This window comes from Gracilinanus agilis, chromosome 2, assembly GCF_016433145.1.
Source record: "Gracilinanus agilis isolate LMUSP501 chromosome 2, AgileGrace, whole genome shotgun sequence".
Lineage (NCBI taxonomy): Eukaryota > Metazoa > Chordata > Mammalia > Didelphimorphia > Didelphidae > Gracilinanus > Gracilinanus agilis.
In genome coordinates, this window is record NC_058131.1 from 38,272,920 (window position 1) to 38,290,675 (window position 17,756).

General features: G+C 47.0%; 1 protein-coding gene across 3 annotated transcripts in view; it reads left to right on the forward strand.

Moving 5' to 3' along the window:
• The first annotated feature begins 9,046 nt into the window (after nucleotides 1-9,046).
• The window catches only part of PAX8 (paired box 8), an 83,148-nt gene continuing 74,438 nt past the window's right edge, over nucleotides 9,047-17,756 (forward strand). For 2 of the 3 annotated variants that reach the window (XM_044663083.1, XM_044663085.1), the window contains exons 1-2: nucleotides 9,047-9,123; nucleotides 9,467-9,574. In XM_044663083.1, the coding sequence (XP_044519018.1) occupies nucleotides 9,550-9,574 (25 nt within the window). In that variant the 5' untranslated portion in view covers nucleotides 9,047-9,123; nucleotides 9,467-9,549. Of the gene's footprint in view, nucleotides 9,124-9,463; nucleotides 9,575-17,756 lie in introns of all 3 variants that reach the window. The other variant, XM_044663084.1, reaches the window with a different exon arrangement.

A 17,756-nucleotide genomic window follows, 5' to 3' on the forward strand; every position in this document is an offset into this window, starting at 1 on the left:
ACAGTACCTGGAACATGATAGGTACTTAAGAAATGCTTCCTTCCTTCTTCTCCCAAGCCTCCATGACACTTCTTGACCATCTCAATACCATGTAGCTGTGCTTATGTTTCACCGGTTAGAATACCCCTTTAGAATAAAAGCCCTATGAGGTCAGGGATTTGCTTGAATTTCTATCATCAGCACTTAGCCCTATGCTAATGTCTGACACAGAGTAAGTAAATGATAAATGCTGTTATTAGCATTGTTGTTGTTCTTTGGTTGTTTCAGCCTTGTCTAACTCTTTGTGACCCCATTTGGGGTCTTCTTGGAAAAATACTGCAGTGCTTTGCCATTTGCTTCTCCAGCTCATTTTACATATAAGGAAACAGGCAAATAGGGTTAAGTGACTTATTCAGGGTCACATAGCTAGTAAGGATCTGAGTCCAGGTTTAAATTCAAATCTTCCTTACTCAAGACCTGGAACTCCAGCCACTGAAACTGTACCACCTAGCTGCCTCAATTTCTCCCAAATTATTTTGTATTCACTTTGTACATATTTCATATTCATAGATCTGTGTACAAGTTGTTTATCTGCCCATCCCAGTAGAACTTAAGTTACCTGAGAGCAGAGGCTGAATTTTGATTGGTTTTTGGTTTATATCCCCTTTCCACAGTGCCTGGCACATAGTAGGAGATCAAAAAATGCTTGTGGAATGGAATTGAGGCTTCTATGCCTCCAAGGGCCTTCTGCCTTACATTACTGGGTCCTGGCCGTATCCTGGAAGCTGAAGCAAGCTTGCTGTCCCTGCAGCATTAAAGGCTGAGTTCCATCTCCTAGCCACAGGGAAACAAGATGCCTTGGTAGCTCATTTACACTCATCTAGTACAAGGCCTATAGTCCTTTCCTAAGGACTCTGGGGGAGTAAGGGGTTACACCCAGCTGTTCTGTGAGGCATGGAGCAGCAGGAACATCTGGAACTTGGAGGCCACTGAGGACAAAATGAATCTCGCCTCTGATGAAGGCTCTGGGCTTGGGTTTTTTCCTTTGGCACCCATCCAAGAGTGGCTGTCTATCAGGAGTGTTAGCACACTCCAGTGCCCTTCGTGTTGGCTGGGGAGTGAGGATTCCTGGGTTCTGAGTCCTGTTATTCTGGGGCTGGACTGGCAGGTGTGCTGTCAAGGGGCAAGGGAGGGGGAGTCAGTAGAACATTCTTGGGAGGGGGGCAGCTGCTCTTTCATGGTAGGAGAATAAAGTTTTCCAGGTGTTGGAGTCTGACATCCCCCCTGGACACTTCCTATGGTCCAAGATGGTTGTATTCATAATGTGAGAAGGGTGGGATATAGGAACTGGCAGTGAGGACAAGGTATAATCCAAGCACTAGAGACAGAAGGGACCTTCAGAATCCAGTCTGGATCCAAATTTATTATTTACTAAAAACATTTTTTAAACCTTTACCTTCCATCTTAAAAATCACTACCAAGTTTTGGTTCTAAGGCAGAAGAGTGGTAAGGGCTAGACAAATGAGGTTAAGTGATTTGTCCAGGATCTTCCAGTTAGGAAGTTTCTGAGGTCAGATTTGAATCCAGGACCTCTACGCTCTAGACCTGGCTCTGTATCCATTGAGCCACCTAGCTGCCTGGAATCCAAACATTTAACTGATAAAGAAACAAAGAGTCAGAGAGATCATCACCTGCCAAAAATCACATAGATAGAGGAATAAATAGTAGAGTGAGGATTTATATGGAGGGTCTTCTGACTCCAAAGCCCCAGTTCACTCCCCACTGTACCATACTGTTGTTCAAGTCTGTTTTAATGTGTCACCTGTTTTATTTAAAGGTTTTTGCTTTCCCCTTCCCCATAATATGCCACTATCCTTTTTTCTCTTTTTGTTCCCCCTTTCCTTTTTTTGGTGCATTCTTGCCTTTATTCATCTCATGCTCCCCCTTTCCCTCCCCTCCCCTTTCTGCTTCTTCACTACGCTGTCTACTTCCTATTTAGGATGCCACTCCAGTACTTTGAACTCCTTAGGACCAAACAGGACCTCAAAAGTACCCCAAATCTGTCTCTGCTTTTTGCTCAGGGCAAGGAAAGAAGGGGAAGGAGAGGAAACGAAAGGGAAGGCTTGCTTATAAAGTCTGAGCTAGAGATTGCTCTCAAATCAGCAATGGGCTGAAAAATATGCCCATGGATGGCATTTTCCAGCTGGCTCCTGGGGATCAGTACACCTTTCCTCTCACCTGCCAGGACCTGCCTCTCTGTTTCTGCCAGCTGCAACCCCGGGGGAGAAATTAATGATTGATCCCCACTGCCCTGGCAGCCTGGAGGCTCTGGGGAGGGCTGGCAGACATTGCCTAGGCTTTGGGCACACTGCAGGAATCCAGGGCATCCCTGCTGTGATGGCAAAAATCTGTCAAAAAAGACCCCGGTGGGAAATGCTACTGGAGTGTGTGTGTGTGTGTGTGTGTGTGTGTGTGTGTGTTGTGTGTTGTGTTTGTGTACTTATGTGTGTTTGTATGTGAGTGTGCAGTCCCAAAGCAAAATGGGGAAAAGAATATTTGTTCTCCAGCACCCATCCCCATCCCCTTTGGGCAGTGAGCCAAGGTTCCTTGTTATCCAGAGTCAGCCCTTCCTCCCAAAGCCCAGAAGGTTGTCATATTCTAGGTTGAGAAGTCAAAGGGATTGCAGAGATCATGGAGTCCAAACCTGTCATTTTACAGATAATAAAAGAGAGGCCCAGGCCATGTAAAATGATTTGTTTCACACAGCCTGTAAGAGCCATGGCCAAGATTAGAACCCAAACAAGTCCTTTGATGCCAAATTCCGGGATCTTTCTATATCTCCTGCATCACCTGGGGTCCCTGGAGCCTGTCCATGGATGAGTTTCAAGGATCCTGTAAACTTGGGTGGGTGGTGGGGGCAGGGAGGGAGGTAGATTTTTATTTTCACAGACGTCTAATTGAAACGTAGTATTTTCTCCAACTATTTAAAAACATTATTTTGAGAAGGATCTCATAGGTTTCATCAGAATGGTCAAGGAGTCCAATACACAGCAAGGTTATAGACCCATAGGCAAAGCCCAATGTTTGCTCTACATCACCTTCCTTTAGGTTATCTAGGGTTTCCTTAATCTACAAGAGGTTAACTACTTTCTCTGATAAGCTAATTCCCCCACTAATGAGCTACAGAGAAGAGGCTCCTCCTTTCTTCATATTCATTTCAATGGAAACATAGGCTGTTGGAGCAGGAAAGAAGAAAGAAGAGAGGCAAAACATTTATTAAGTTCCTACTAAGTGCCAGGCACTCTTTTACAGATGCTTTCTTATTTGATCCTCACAACAACCTTGAAGGGTAGGTGCTATTATTATCCCCACTTTACATATTGGAAAACTGAGGCAGAAGCAGTTAAGTGACTTGTCCATAGTGTCTGAGGTTAGATGCAAACTCTGATATTCTCCCCTCCGGACCCAGCACTGTCAGGAAGCTGCTTCTTTAAGGAAGAAACTTCAAAGACCTTCTTATTCTAATCTTCCTTTTTAGATACTAGACCCTGCAACCCAGAATTAAGTGCCTTGCCCTTTGTCATATAATTAGGACTTGAATTAGAATCTAGGTCTCTTGATACTCTCTTCCCCCAGCCCAGTGGTCTTCTGGAAGTTTTAGCCTATCTTTATTATCCAACCCAAAGGAGAGAGATTAATGGTAGGAATTTCATGCTGGGTAGGTAGGGGAAGAGATGTTATGGCAAACTAAAGACAGAGATTTGGGTGGCAGATTGGTTCCAAGAACACACTTCAGGTCAAGGCAATAGGCAACAGACTCGAGAGATAGGTTGGTCTCAGTTTTCTAGGGACCTGGAAATTAGGTAAGGGATGTGACTGGTGCTTGAGTTGCCACAGGCTAAAGGGCCCCCATAGGACATGTGTTGGGGAAAGGATAGGCTGGGAAAGTAGGAGAAAGCATCTGAATGACTGAACAACCTTTATGTAACCTGCATTAATTAAGTTAAAATTCCCCAAGAAACCTTTTGCAAAGCACCCCTGTCCTCATGAAGATTCTTGTGTTCTGAAGTCTGGAAAGGTCTTTCCATCCCCAATCCCCCTCCCCACCTCCACATTACTTAGAATCCTAGTGTTAGAGTCTTAAGAGATCAGGTAGCCCAGCTCCCCCCCTTTATGGTGGGGAAACTGAGGTCCAGAGATGTGAGGCCAATTGCTCAAGGTTACAAAGCAAGTTAGTGGCAGTCAGAACTAGATCTCAGGTCTTCTGACTCTCCGTTTATGTATTGCAGAGTGGAAGGATTCTTAATTCCTTGAGTAGTCACAGGGTATTGTTGTTGCTCAGCCTTGTGTTTTCCCCAGTGTAGGGAAACTCCCTTTACTGATACAGATCGACAGATTTTTTTCTCCCCTTTTTCCTTATAGGGTTTGCTGGAGAATTGAGAGGGTCAGTTGACCCACAGATGGGATTTGAACCCAGAGACAGGATTTGAACCTGGATTTTCCCAGAATCAGAGCAAACTTCTAACCACCATGCTGCGGCTGCCTCCCATTAGTGTTTTAGGTATCATAAATAGGAAAACAGTACCTCTCTAATCTGGAGCTAAGCTGTCTTTCTTACCTTTCCTCATATCCCATTCTCAGTATTCCATCTCTGAATCCTGCACCAGCTGTCCCCCATGCTTGGCATGTACTCCTTCTTCTACATGACCCCTCAGGACCCCTTGTTTCCTCCAGACTCCATTAAAGCACAATCTTCTACATGAAGCCCCTCTGATTCCTCCGTTTCCACTGCAGGTGCTCCCATTCTCTTCCAAGATACCATATATTTATTTTATACAAATATTGCCTAGTCAAAAAGCATTTATTAAGCAGCTGCTATATGACAGGCATTGTGCCAAGCACTCGAGGATGTGAAAAAAGAGTGGGTGGAGACAGTCCCTGCCCTCAAGGAGCCCACGATTAGTAGTATCACAATCCTTGCCCTCAAGAAGCTGGCTCTCTAAATGTGTACATTTTGTATAATCACTCCATTCTCTTAGTTTCCACATTTATAAAATGGGTTGGAGAAAGAAAAGGCAAACCACTCCAGTATCTTTGCCAAGAAAATCCCCAATGGGGTTACAAAAATGCCTGAACAACAGCATCATACTTACAAACATGTCACTCTGGACAGAATGTGAGCTTTTTTAGGGCACTGGAGGTGGCACATAGATGGATGCTTAATAAGTGTTTGCTGATTTTGTTTTCACTCTTTTCATTGTATATCCGGTACTGGACATAGCACAATGTCTGGTGCATGATAGGTGCTTAATAAATAGTTCTTGAAAATGGAGGAATTCCTTGAAAATGGAAGGATCTCCAGGAATTGAGGCAGAGCGAAAGGAGCAGAACCAGGAGAACATTGTACACAGGGACGGATACATTATGGCACAATTGAATGTAATGGACTTTTCTATTAGCAGCAATGTGATGACCCAGGACAATCCAGAGGAACTTTAGAGAAAGAACTGTGGTACCAGAAATGCATTAGAAAAATATATGATCAACCCACGTAGTGTGATAGGGATGTGATTAGGGTTTTGATGTTAAAGGATCAGATCACTCTACTGCAAATATGAATAACGTGAACAATGATACATGTATAAACCACTGGAACTGTTGGTCAGCTTTGGGAGGGGGGAGGAGAGAGCGGGGCTGGGGGGGATCATGAATTACGTAACCATGGAAAAATATTCTAAATAAAAATTAAAATAAATAATGAAATATGTGTTTCTTGATTGACCAATTGGAATTTTTGTTCATGGAGGACATGACTCCAAATCTGGGTGAGATAGAAAGCGGTGTAAAAATCAAAAGTGTTAAGGATAAGCATAATGAGATAGGAGTATTGCCCTTAGGACTTGTTTGACCTTGATCGACCATTTCTTACTTTCCTCATTTGTAAAATGAAGGGTTGCAGTGCATGGCCTCTGAATTTCTACATAATTCTAAATATATGATTTGAAGTCCAGAGAGCTGAGTTTGAATCCTGACTGGAAGACTTACTTGTGACTGTGGGACCATAAGCAAATAACTTTGCCTTTGAGACTTCTTCTACTGCTAGGTGGCACAATGAGTAGAGGACTATACTTGGAGTCAGGAAGAACTGACTCTACCTCAGGTTCTTATTAGCTGTGTGATCCTGTGTACATCTGTTTGCTGAAGTATAGAATTAGTTATTTGTGAAGCACTTCACAAAACTCAAAAAGTGATATATAATTATAAAAAGTGATATGTTAAAAGCTATTATTACTATTCTCATTTGCAAAATATGCATCATGACACTTGTATCACTCACCCCAAAAAGAAAGCTATTTGTAAACTTTAAGGCCAAGAGGAATGGGAGTTGTTATTATAAATATTAATATATTAAAATTTTGCAAATTGAAGGGTGTCTAGATAATTGTGTTTGCTAGTGATCCTACTCTGTTTGACCTCAAAGAGAAAGTAGAGGACTATGGCTCGTGGCACACCTCTCCATGAGCTCAAGAATGTCTATAGAGGCCCAGAAAAAAAGTCTGAGTTTTTTCCTGTTGGGTTTTTTTTTTTTTTTTTGACTTGGGAATTTTGAGACTTGGGGACTCAGCCAATCAATTGCCCTACTTGTGAACAGAAAACTGCTTGGTTGAATATATATGGGAAGTGAATTTTCTAGAAATATTGAATCTATGGAGGAAAAAAATAGAATTGTTTAATGCTCCAAGTACTGAGTTAGGAGCCACTGAGGGGAAAAAATACTTTAAATGGAAATCTAGAGAAAGTAAGTACATACAAATTATTCTTTTTAGAAAATCTAAAGTTCTTTTGTCAGTTTAGTAACTCAAAATGCCAACTTGTCTTATTCACAAAATTGTTATTACATGTGATTTAAAGAGATGAGGTAAGGCTCAAGGGTTAATGTTTTTGTTTTTCGATTTTTAATGATGAACCAAAGAAGTTCTTTTGGTGGGGGGAGAGAAGGGGGAAATCTCTTTTCCTTCCTAGTTTATTACTTAGCTCTTCACAAATCTCTCTCTCTCTCTCTCTCTCCTCTCCTCTCCTCTCCTCTCCTCTCCAATTTCTAGCGTCCTGCATTGCAGAGAGAGGAACCAGTTGGAGCTAGCTGAGCCAGTCTGGGACCTGCTGTGTCATTCCTGCAGGTCTCTGAACTCCCAGCTCTAAACCTGGTGTTTCTTCTTTCATCAAGTCAGAGAGAGTTTGTGTCCTGTCCGAGACTTCGGGGCACCTCCAGGTCAGAGTATTTGCCACCTGATTCTTGCTGTAGACAGTACTTGTGTTAAGACGGGAAAGTCAGCCTCTCTCCCAGAAACAAATCCCAACTCCTTCCATTCCCACCCTGAAGTGTCACCTTCTCATTTTTTTTCTGAACATAGAACTTTCTCACTGCCTCTAAACACACATACACACACACACACACACACACACACACACACACACACACACAAGCTGACCCCTCAGCCTCCATGCCTAGTGCACACTCAATGTAGTATGTTTGGGGAAATGCTGGGGGAAGGGAGAGGTAGCAGAGTTGGAGGAGGGAGGCAGCATTTATCACCATTTTGTCCTTTGTCCCTTTCTCTCATTTACATATAGATTTGCAGAATCTCAGAGATGGATGAGTCTTTAGACATCCTCTACTCCAGGAGTTCTTACCCTGGGCTGATTTCAAGGGGGTCTGCAAACTTGGATGGGGAAAAAAGTACATCTTTATTTAAATATAACTGGATCCTTTTGCAACTTTATATATTAGGACATTTTTCTGAAAGGGCTTCACTAGACTACCAAGGGTTCCAAACACTTGTTTCAGTCCAACCTCCTCATGTGGTGGTGGAGGAAATGGAGGCCAGGAGAGAAGTGACTTTCCCTGGGTTTTACAGCAAGTTCAGTTGGCCTCAAGAACCCAGACTGGAAACCACAATCATGGAATCCTGGCTTCTAGTCCAAGACTCTTTCCATTATGACAGGATATTTCCTTCTAGTGAAAATCTTTTTTTTTTCCCCTTGCAATTATTCCTTTCTCACTTCCCTGCTTTGCTTTCCTCCCACCCCAACACATTCCTCCAAGTAGAACATTTTGGCCAATTCAACCACATTATTCCGGAAGCCTCTTCAAAATTCTTCCCATTTGAACCTGGGAACATACATGAAGTCCCTGCTTCCCCCTCTACTGCCTGCTTCTCTTTCCTCCCTCGTTTCTGGGCTGAGACTGATCCTGGTAGCCCCAACTGAAAAGCTTAAGCACTGACCAATATCGGGTAGACCTCCTCCTTCTCCATCCAATAGTTCATCATCATTATTATTATCATCATCATATTTTTATTTAAAGAATGAGGATAAAATGATGATCTAATGACGTCTTTTGAAAATCTGAGAGAGTTTCCCGTTTCTGACCATCCGAGGCTGGAGTAAAAAATGTGGGGGAAGGGGAGAAGGTGGGCATCACTAGGAGAGAAGAGACTGAGCCTTTTCACCTTCGGTCAGTTCCCTGGAATCATCTCTTCCTTCTTTTGTTTCTCTGAGAAGGCTTCTGCCTTAGGAAAAAAAAACGCACATTAAAAAATCTTAATAAATTAATTAAAAAAATAGCTTTACGCAGTGGGCAAAGACTGGGCTAGAAAGTAGCTAACCCTGGACTGGAAAAGAATTTGAGTGCACTAGAGAGACAACTTGCCCCTCCCAGGAGGAACTGGCCCTAGGGTGTCCTTCACTCCTACCCTCTGTTCTCCCCCCATTCTGCCTCTGTAGCCCCCTCCTCTGGGGACCCAGTGGCCCTGGACCCTGGCCTGCTGCAGTTGGGGGCTCAGCTGTCTCCCTCTCCCTTCTCAGGCTGTAAACAGAACAGAAGCTCCCGCGAATGTCTCTAACTCCTGAGTCCACTCAGCCATGTCCCCCTTGCAAAATCCTCCCCTTCCCCGCGCCCCTCTGCACCCAGCCAGCCAATCCGCGGCCTGCAAGCCTCGCCAGACCCATCTCCCAGGGCCTCGGCGGGATAAAACCGGTCGGTGATGCCGGGCGGATGAGAACAAACTTCCGAACCACTGAAGGTGAGGAGAGCCGGGTATCCTCCAGGCGGACCCAGGCAGCCGAGGGCCTGCAGCCGGCCAGGTAAGAAGCCCCCGGGACAAGAAGGAGGGAGCGAGCGGATGAGGCGGACAGACAGGGGCAGGCCCTGGGAAGCTTTTCAGACTCAAGTGAACGGAGGTGGGCATGGAAGGGACAGGAGGAAGGAGGGAAGAGGGAACCAGAATTCGAAGGAGCTTTCACCGCACTCAATCCGGCAGCTGGGCCGGCTCACAGGTCCCCTGCCACACCGAGGGGTCCCGTTCGGGCTCGAACCCACCCTGGACTGCTGGTCTCCCAATTAGCCCCCTTGCCGGGGCTGAGGAGAAGGGGGTCTAGGGGGAGGGGCTGCGGGGCTCATTGCCGGCCAATTGAATTTTCCCAGCAGAGCAGCCCGGAGGCGGGTGCTGTCGGAACCAGGTGTCCGGGATCCCTGAACCCTCTGCGTGGACCGTGACCGCTTCCTTCGCCATGCCTCACAATTCCATCCGCTCGGGTAAGGTACGCGGCGGGGTCCAAGGGCCGGGGCACTAAGGCCCGGAGCCCTAGCGGAGCGTGTGTGCCTGTGTGTCGGTCAGTCTGTCCGTCCAGTGGTTGGCCCGTCGGTGCGGGGCGTACGGCTGGAGCTCCCCTTCTCAAGCGCCCAGGGCCGGAGGAAGGGAACTCCGAGGCTCTGGTTGCTCTCGGGCCAGGCGGGGCCCTTGACCTCTCCTCCCCGGGATAAGTCTTGTGCCCCCGGCCCGGACGGAGCGGACGCGGCTTGGCTGAGGGCCGCTTCCAGGGCAGGCCACGTACAGCTCCCCCAGCCGGCCTCCCGCTCCATATAGAGGGCTTCGCCTCCACTAGGCTACAAGCCCCGGGGCCCGGCCAGACGAGCTTCTGTGGCGCAGGTCTCTGACTCCTAGACTCCTGAGAGGGGTAGGGGGACAGCTTGAGCCTGACCCGAGCAGGAGACAGACCCGGAGGCTGTCCCGGAGGACAGGGAGAAAGAGAGTGGTAGAGGTTCCGGGGTAAATCCGAGACTGGGGGAGGGGGGGTCTAATGCGAACGAAACTTGGGGCTTCTTTCCCCGCTCCTCATACCCTGCCCCAAGGCTGGAGCGGGGGTGGGGTGGGGTAAGAAGGAGTAGGAAGCTGGTCATCCCCTCTGGGGTGTCTCGGTCCCAGGTTCCAGCCTGGCGGGCCCAGGCTCTCTTTCCCTCCATCCTCCCCAAATGCAGCTGGGTCTCCTTCTCCCTCTCCTGCCCCGCTGGTCCAGGGCTGGGCCCATAGAGTAGGAGCCGGTGTAGTGCAGGTGGGAGCGCCACCTCGCTAGGATTTGCACCCTCCACCGCTCAGGGGGCGCGGAGGTGGGGCTGGGGGGGGGGTTTCCAGCGGTGAGGGGCTCAGGGAGTGCCAGGGCAGTAGGACCGGAAGCCCGACCTCAGTGATAGATGGAGCCCACACCCGCAACCGCGAAGGCGATTTATGGGGCCAGGGCGCAGGGCTATTGATTTGGACCGGCAAAGTGAGAGGAAATCGATGTTTCAGATTAATTCCGGGCGAATATGAAGTCCCGCTCTGTAAACGGAACATTTGTTATAATAAAGAGGCCGAGCGCGGCGGCTGCCCGGTGTGAGAGATCTCTATTTATCCCCACCTCCGCTCCAGGCTGTCCTGGGCTGGGAGGCTGCTGCCTGCCGGCGCTCAGGGTCTCTTCCTTCTCTCCCGTACCCCGCGAACGGCGCTCAGACATTGAGAGATACCCAGACACGCACCTGGGTCTCACCAGGCTCGGGAAATCTTGCTCTCTCGGTTCCAGTGGCTTCCTGAGATCACCGGGGACAGTATCCCGGACCCAGTCCGAACGAAATCCGAATTGACCCTAAGCAAAACGTTTCCCTCTCTCTGCCGGTCCCTGGTCCTGCAGGCACTAGCCGGGGTCTCCTTCGGCTTAATAGCGTCTGGGGCCGCAGGGCCTTCTCCGGTGGGGGCTCGGATCTAGGAAGGAGCTTGAACCAGGAATAAGCAGGCAGGGACAGCAGGGGGTGGATGCCCAGCTTCCCCCAAGCCCTGGCCAGATAGAGCGAGCTTTGGGGAAGAGGGTCATTCAGGTGATTTGTGGTCACGGGTAGTAGGTTAAGAACTCTTAGAAGAAGAATCCCTTTTATTTCAGAAAACCTTTTATGGCACTTTTTTTCCTTTCCTTTTTTAAAGCGATCTCAGTCTTATGACAATTAATTTGTACCATGTTGGAACCCCCTTTCTTGGTCTCGTTTTGACTTTTCCAGGACTTCGGAGGGAGGGAGAGGGATTTACTGTCCCCATTCCCCAGGGGCAAACAGGACTCCTCCAGGCGCTGTTTCGCCCAAGCTGGGTATGGGTTGTTGGAGCCAAATTCTGGGGACAGCCAAGATTTCGCCTCTGTGTTTCGTTGTCTGCCGCTTGTTCCCAGAAACTGGGCATTGCCCTCAGCACGCTGGGCTACCTTCCCCTCTCGGCTCTTGGCCTTCCCACCTGGATCATTTCATCTTGAGCTAGGAGAAGGGACCCAGTCTGTCTTTTGTGTTCCCCGCGCCGCAGTTCTGGAGGCTCTAGGTCTGAAAGCCCCGGGCCCAGGGCTTGGAGCCGATTTTGCCTCCAGCTCTAGCCGGTTTAATTTTTCGTTATAGTTCTACGTCTTCTCCTAGGCGCTGATTAGGGCAACTACGAACCACCTATGCATACGCGCACCCGTACGTAAAGCGGCCTTTTCACTTAAAAGGAATGTAAAGAGCAGGCGAATAAAATTGCGGTCTGACCATGCAAGCAGATTTGCACGCTCATTTCTGTCTAGGGCGACAGGGCCCCTTTATGCTTCCAACTGTGCCACAAATAGCACCTACGTGTATAGGATCTTCGTGTATAGGATGCACGTGTATATTCTTCACTTATCATATATGTATGTACACACATGCCAGAGACAGAAACACATAGTAACAGAGGGAGAGACGGACAGATAGAAGAGGCAGACAAGCAGAGATTGAGAGACACGCAGAGACTGAGAGCCAGAGACAGGAATACAGAGTGACAGAGATTAAGAGAAAAGAGAAGAGGAAAGAGAGATTGAATACCGAGAAGAGAAGGGAGGGAGGAAGGAAAGATTCTTCCCGAATTTGGTGAAAAGCTTGACAAGGCTGGACAAAACTGTGTCCAAGCGCAGCAGCGTAAAATCCAATGTGATTTGTATTAATTGTGGGGGTTTCCCAGCTCCTTAATGGAGTTATTTCTTTTCAACATCCATTCCCAAACCTCCAGCCCAGGGGGCCTTTCCGTCTTCGGGGTCAGATTCATTAGCCGGCTTGTTGTAGATGAAAACTCGTCACCCCCTTTTTTTTTGCAGTCGTAGACTCTGCCGGACTGGGGTGCTTTGTGTGCGGGGGGGAAAGTGGGGGACACGAATAACCCCGGCCACTTAGCCCAAATGCTTTCATTTCCAAGTATTTAAGAGTCTTAAGTGAAAACTAGGGTTTCTTTCACTCGGAGCGGGATAATCAGGCCCTCTCTCCTTAGCCTCTTTTCCAACGAATGAAGCCGGGCCGGACCCCAGGGCAGTTCTGGACCCTGCCCTTGGGCCACCTGACAGATCGACCACCCCATAAAGGCGTGTCCCCGAGAAAAGTTCCCAGAAGTCCTAAGTAGACGGCTTCTGCCCAGGCTGGTCTGATCTTTTGCTAGTTCTTTATTTTTCCTTTTAAAAAATCCGAGTTCTTTTTGCCACCCGCCAATTCCTTTGCATTCTCCCTCTTCCATTTATTCTTGGGGCCCCCTCCACGTGGCTTCTTCTTTTTGAGGGTACCAGACCACTCTCTAGTTCGTTCTCTGGGACGCCGAATACTTTTTCGTTGTCTCCAATTTCCAAATGACACACAAACGAAACCATCCCGCATCGCCCCAGAGAAAGAACAAAGGAAAGTTGACAAGGGGGCCCAGGTACTTGGGCAGGCACCCACAGAAGCCCCCTCTCCTCACCCCGAAGTCTTCACGCTGCGGGGGGTGGGGTGGGGGGAATGTTTTTGGAAGAGCTCAACTGATGAGACTCCCCTGAAAAGTTTGGCGACGTTCTCAACTTTACCGAATCAATCAGTTTTCCGAATACAATCGGTCAGGCTTACGAAAAGGAAAAGCAAACTCCCAAAGTTCTCCAGGTCCTTTCTCTTTCCCTGTGCTTAGACTGGAAAGGAGAGAGAGGACTTCTTTGGGGAAGATTTCCCCCCACCCCCGCCCTCTCCGCCCCACTTGCTGGTGCTGGAATTGTAGCCTTCCTCCTCCAGGAAGGCTGCTGACCTAGCCCCGAGGAACATAAAGCCGCCTTGGAGTTTTTCAATTCATCTTTGTTTTAGGCTCCGACCAGCCTCCCACCTTCATCAATGAAAGTTAATTAGGAGATAATTTAGCTACCTTGTGAATTAGTTTGAAGATAAGTATCTGTTGAGGCTTTGTCACTTTAATGGCCTTGCTTGATGGATAAGAAGTCATTATTTCTGAGTGACACTTTTTTTGATGTCTATTGGACCCGTTCGTTGGGGAATCTGGTGGTGAGAGGATGGGAAGGGAAATGAATTTATTTTAAGTCACCAGCCACTACTCCGAAGCCCCGTACTTTTGTTGAGGAGCAAAGGAAGTTGGGAAAAAAAGAGAAAGAGAGAAAGAATTCCATTTTAAAGAGAACAAATCTAAAGGAATTTTGATTAAGCAAGAGGTCTTTCATTAAAAAGAAGCACGTCAATTCCGATAATGAAATAGGCAGGTAGAACGGTATATCACGCCCTCTCCGCCGCTCATTATTTCTTACGGCAGGTTGTAGGTTTGTGAGCCTCTGTATAAAAATAGGAACTCTGCATCTAGGCTACACCAATGGACAGGAACGAAAAATCAGCCCAGGATAAAATGAGCGGAGGGCAGTCTCCAAACTGAGGGGCAGGCCAGGGAGAAACAAACGACTAGAAGCCTTTCTTTATTTGCAAAAAGGCAATTTATAAGACATATTCCCGAGTCACCATCTTGCTGTAATTATTGATGGAGCAGAGTATGAAGGTGAAATTTTCCTTACCGTGACATGCCCTCTCATGCCAAAACCTCCGAGCATGTGGTTTAATCATTCACATCCCAGAAAGTTTTAGAGCAGGAGGGGAGGGGGAGGAAAGTGGAGAGAGAGAGAGAGAGAGAGAGAGAGAGAGAGAGAGAGAGAGAGAGAGAGAGAGAGAGAGAACCAGAATATCATGGGGAAAAATACATGGACTGAGATAGAGAAGGCACAAGAGAAAGGAAAGGTAGAAGTTTCATAAACAAGGGGCTTATAGCTGTGTAGAATAAAGGGAAGAGAATTAGATAGGGATAATTCTCTGTATGTTACAGTAAAAAAAAACAAAAAACAACAGAATTAATTGTGTTTTGCATAGTCAGCCTTGAACCCACCAAATTCTTGTTTGTGCTCCCATCTCCCTTATCCACAGATTAAAGGCACTTCAATGAAGGACTGAAAGAGGCAGGATTTCAAAGGTTTCTGATTCTTTTGGTTGGTAGTTTTGCGGGGGTGGGGGAGAGAGAGAGAGAGAGAGAGAGAGAGAGAGAGAGAGAGAGAGAGAGAGAGAGAGCAGAGAAATGCAACATTTGAGTTAAGGGGGATTGGAGCCAGAGCTCCAGTTTTTATTGGTCTTTATCATTAATTAAACCCACGGTCAGATTTGTATACATGCGTGCTCCTGCTCATTCCAGCGTTTGGTGCACTGGCACTGGGAAACCTTCACCCATTAACCAAAAAGAAAACATCCAGGAATGAGGGAAAAACCACCAGAAAAGATTCTCTCGTTTCGGGTTAATAGCGGCCAGTCTCTTTTCCAATCATTTCTGCGCAAAATCTTCTCTGCTTTTAATGAGACTTCTCCTCAATTACACGAAGCTGCAAGAATGAGGAAACATTTTCAAACGCACAAATGGCAGCAGATAATATCGCATACCAACCTCACTATTAATGCAACTGAAAAAATATATAAATAATGCAAAAATTCAGCAAGGGAGAATTTAGTAATGGAAAATTCCCCAGCAATTAAATCAAACAGTAATTTAGTGGAGATATACCAGAATGAATTAGCATTTATTAATTGGTTCTCATAAAACAATTTGAATTTGTCTGGGTTTTTTCCTTTCTTTTCTCTCTCTTTCTCTCTTTTTTTTTAAAAAAGGATTTATTTCAAGCTGACAAAGTTCCCCAAATGTTTACTTCAAAATAAGCAGTGATCTCAATATTGTTTTGTGTGGAAATTGCCTTTCTCCTGTGAAGGGAGGCCTTGGAAATGAAGGGAACAGAATGTCCCTTTGCCCAGTTTTTCTTCTTCTTCTTCTTCTTTTTTCTGGTAAAAATGAAGCCTTGAATGCCTTTGTTTTCAGGGTATTTTCAGATACGCCTGGGTGACTCAGCTCTCCCCATTGCATGGTAGTGGTGGTGGGGAGCCTCTTACCATAGACAGAATCACAGGCTACAGATCTCCTTCACCTGTGGAAGGAAATGAGTTGAGAGGCAACTGAAAGGAGGGCTGGGCTTCGGGGTTTTTCCACCAGACCACCCTACTCTTTCCCCTTGGTCAGTTAAGGAATGAAATTCGCACTCGTTTTAGAATAAACCAGGGCTTTATGGAGGATGTATGGGAATGCGTGGCCCCAAGAAAACAGGTTTCTGGCCCTACAGGATTTCAGTTTCCCCAGTGAGCTCATCTTGGGTACTGGGCCTTGCCAGGTCTTTCTGCTTATCAGTTCAGATCCAGAGCTTTGAGTGGGACTGAGCCAGCTTCACTTGGGGGTTCCTGAGCACACAAGTTTTAGGAAAGGGGCAGTGTGGGTAAAAACAAAAGCAAAACCAACTCTGGCTCAACTCCTCATCCAAGGTAATATTACTTATACATTTGCCTTAAGTTCAGACCTTGGGGGAAGACTGAAAAGATCTCTCCCCAAAGGCTGCTCTCCAACCTAAAGATTCTCTCTGAGACTTTGCTCCTTTGGGACAAGGCAAGGAGGACCAGAGGGGGAACCCCAGCTGAGAACCCTGTGGGACAAAGGGATGTATCTCCCACTAGGAGTGCAGGGAGGGTCTCTTCAGGGAAGGAAGCAGCTTGGAATTCATCTGTTCATTTGACAAGCACCAACTATGTGCCAGGCCTTGGTTTATGATAAGCTTTCTGGGAGGAATAAGACTAACAATGGCTCTCTTTTAGAGAGTGACTTCAAGTTGCATAGACATTTTCTCACTGGATTCACAAAACAATAGTCTTTTGGCAAAGATTACAAGGTTTAGTAGAAAGAGTTAGAAGATCTGAGTTCCAGTCCTGCTTCTGACACATAGCCTGGTATGCTCTTGGGCAAGTGGTTTAATTTCCCTGGGGCTTCAGTCTCCCCATTTCTAAAATGAAGGGATTGGGCTAGATGGCATCTAACACCCTTTCTAGATTTATTGTCCCCACTGGACAGGACAAGACAATGAGGTTCAAAGAGGTCAGGTGACTTGACTGGAATCACAGGTAGCAGGTGAGGTGTACCTGGGTGGAATTTGCACCCAGGTCTTTCTAACTTCAAGTTTGACAATGCCCAGTAGATCATGATGCACTTATGGGCAAGTTAGATATCAGTCCCGTGGCTCTCTGGATTCTTTTAGGGCCAGAGTTGATAATGACTGCTAGAGATCATCTAGTACTTTTACAGATGAACAAACTGAGGATCAGAGAAGTCACACTTGATCAAGGTCACGTAGCAATAAGTAGTAGAACTGGGTCTCAAACGGAGGCCTTCTGACGTCAGTCTAGTGCTCTTTCCGACATGCCACACCAATTCTGCAGCCCGTGTCAGCAGAAAAAAAAAAAAGCAGTCCAGATCTGGCCTGAGGAAAAGTGATTTTTTTTTTTCCTTCTTAAAGTTTGCTGGCTTTTGATTCTTTCGGATCCGTAATTTCTCTTGGGTTACTAGATAAATATCCATTCTAGGCAGCCCCATGGGGATCAGGGTAAGGACAGAGATTTCCTTTGGCTTTTGAAAAATTTACCAGGTATCCACCTTTGGTGGAGAAGGGGGTGAGGATGAGGGAAGGGAGTTGCCCCCTGGCTTGGGTGGAGCCATGCCAAGAACATTCTCTTGGACTCGGTCCACTCCCTACTTTGGGTATCTGAAAGGATCTCTTTCAGGAGGTGTCGTTTAAACTGTGCCTTGAAGGGAGCTACAATTTGGTTCTAAGATGCAGAACTGTGGAGGAAGATAAGGGAGAATTCTGGGTACAAAGGTGGGAGATGGAATAGCCGGTGGTGGAAATAGCAACTGTTGTGAAGAAGCTCCAATGGCGTAGGTCCTCCTCTTCATTAGCACCCTGCCCACTTAGGCGAGCCCCCATTTTTTAGGTTGTCCAATTTCCTTACATCATCGGGTCTCTCCTTTCCCTCCGCTCTCCCCATCCTGGTCTCCCACCTCACCCCAGTTCAGACATACACCCCGAATCCTCTGCGGATGCTCAGAGCCCTCTTGGGAGGTTCACCAGTCAAACATGAGACATCAGGACTCTGGTCCTCCGGGGATGTGGCCACCGTTGGACTGTGGGCAGTGGGAGAACTTTTGCTTCCACGGCCATCCCTCGTGGATGGGACCCGGACACCACGCGCATCTCCCTGCCTCGGTGGCCCC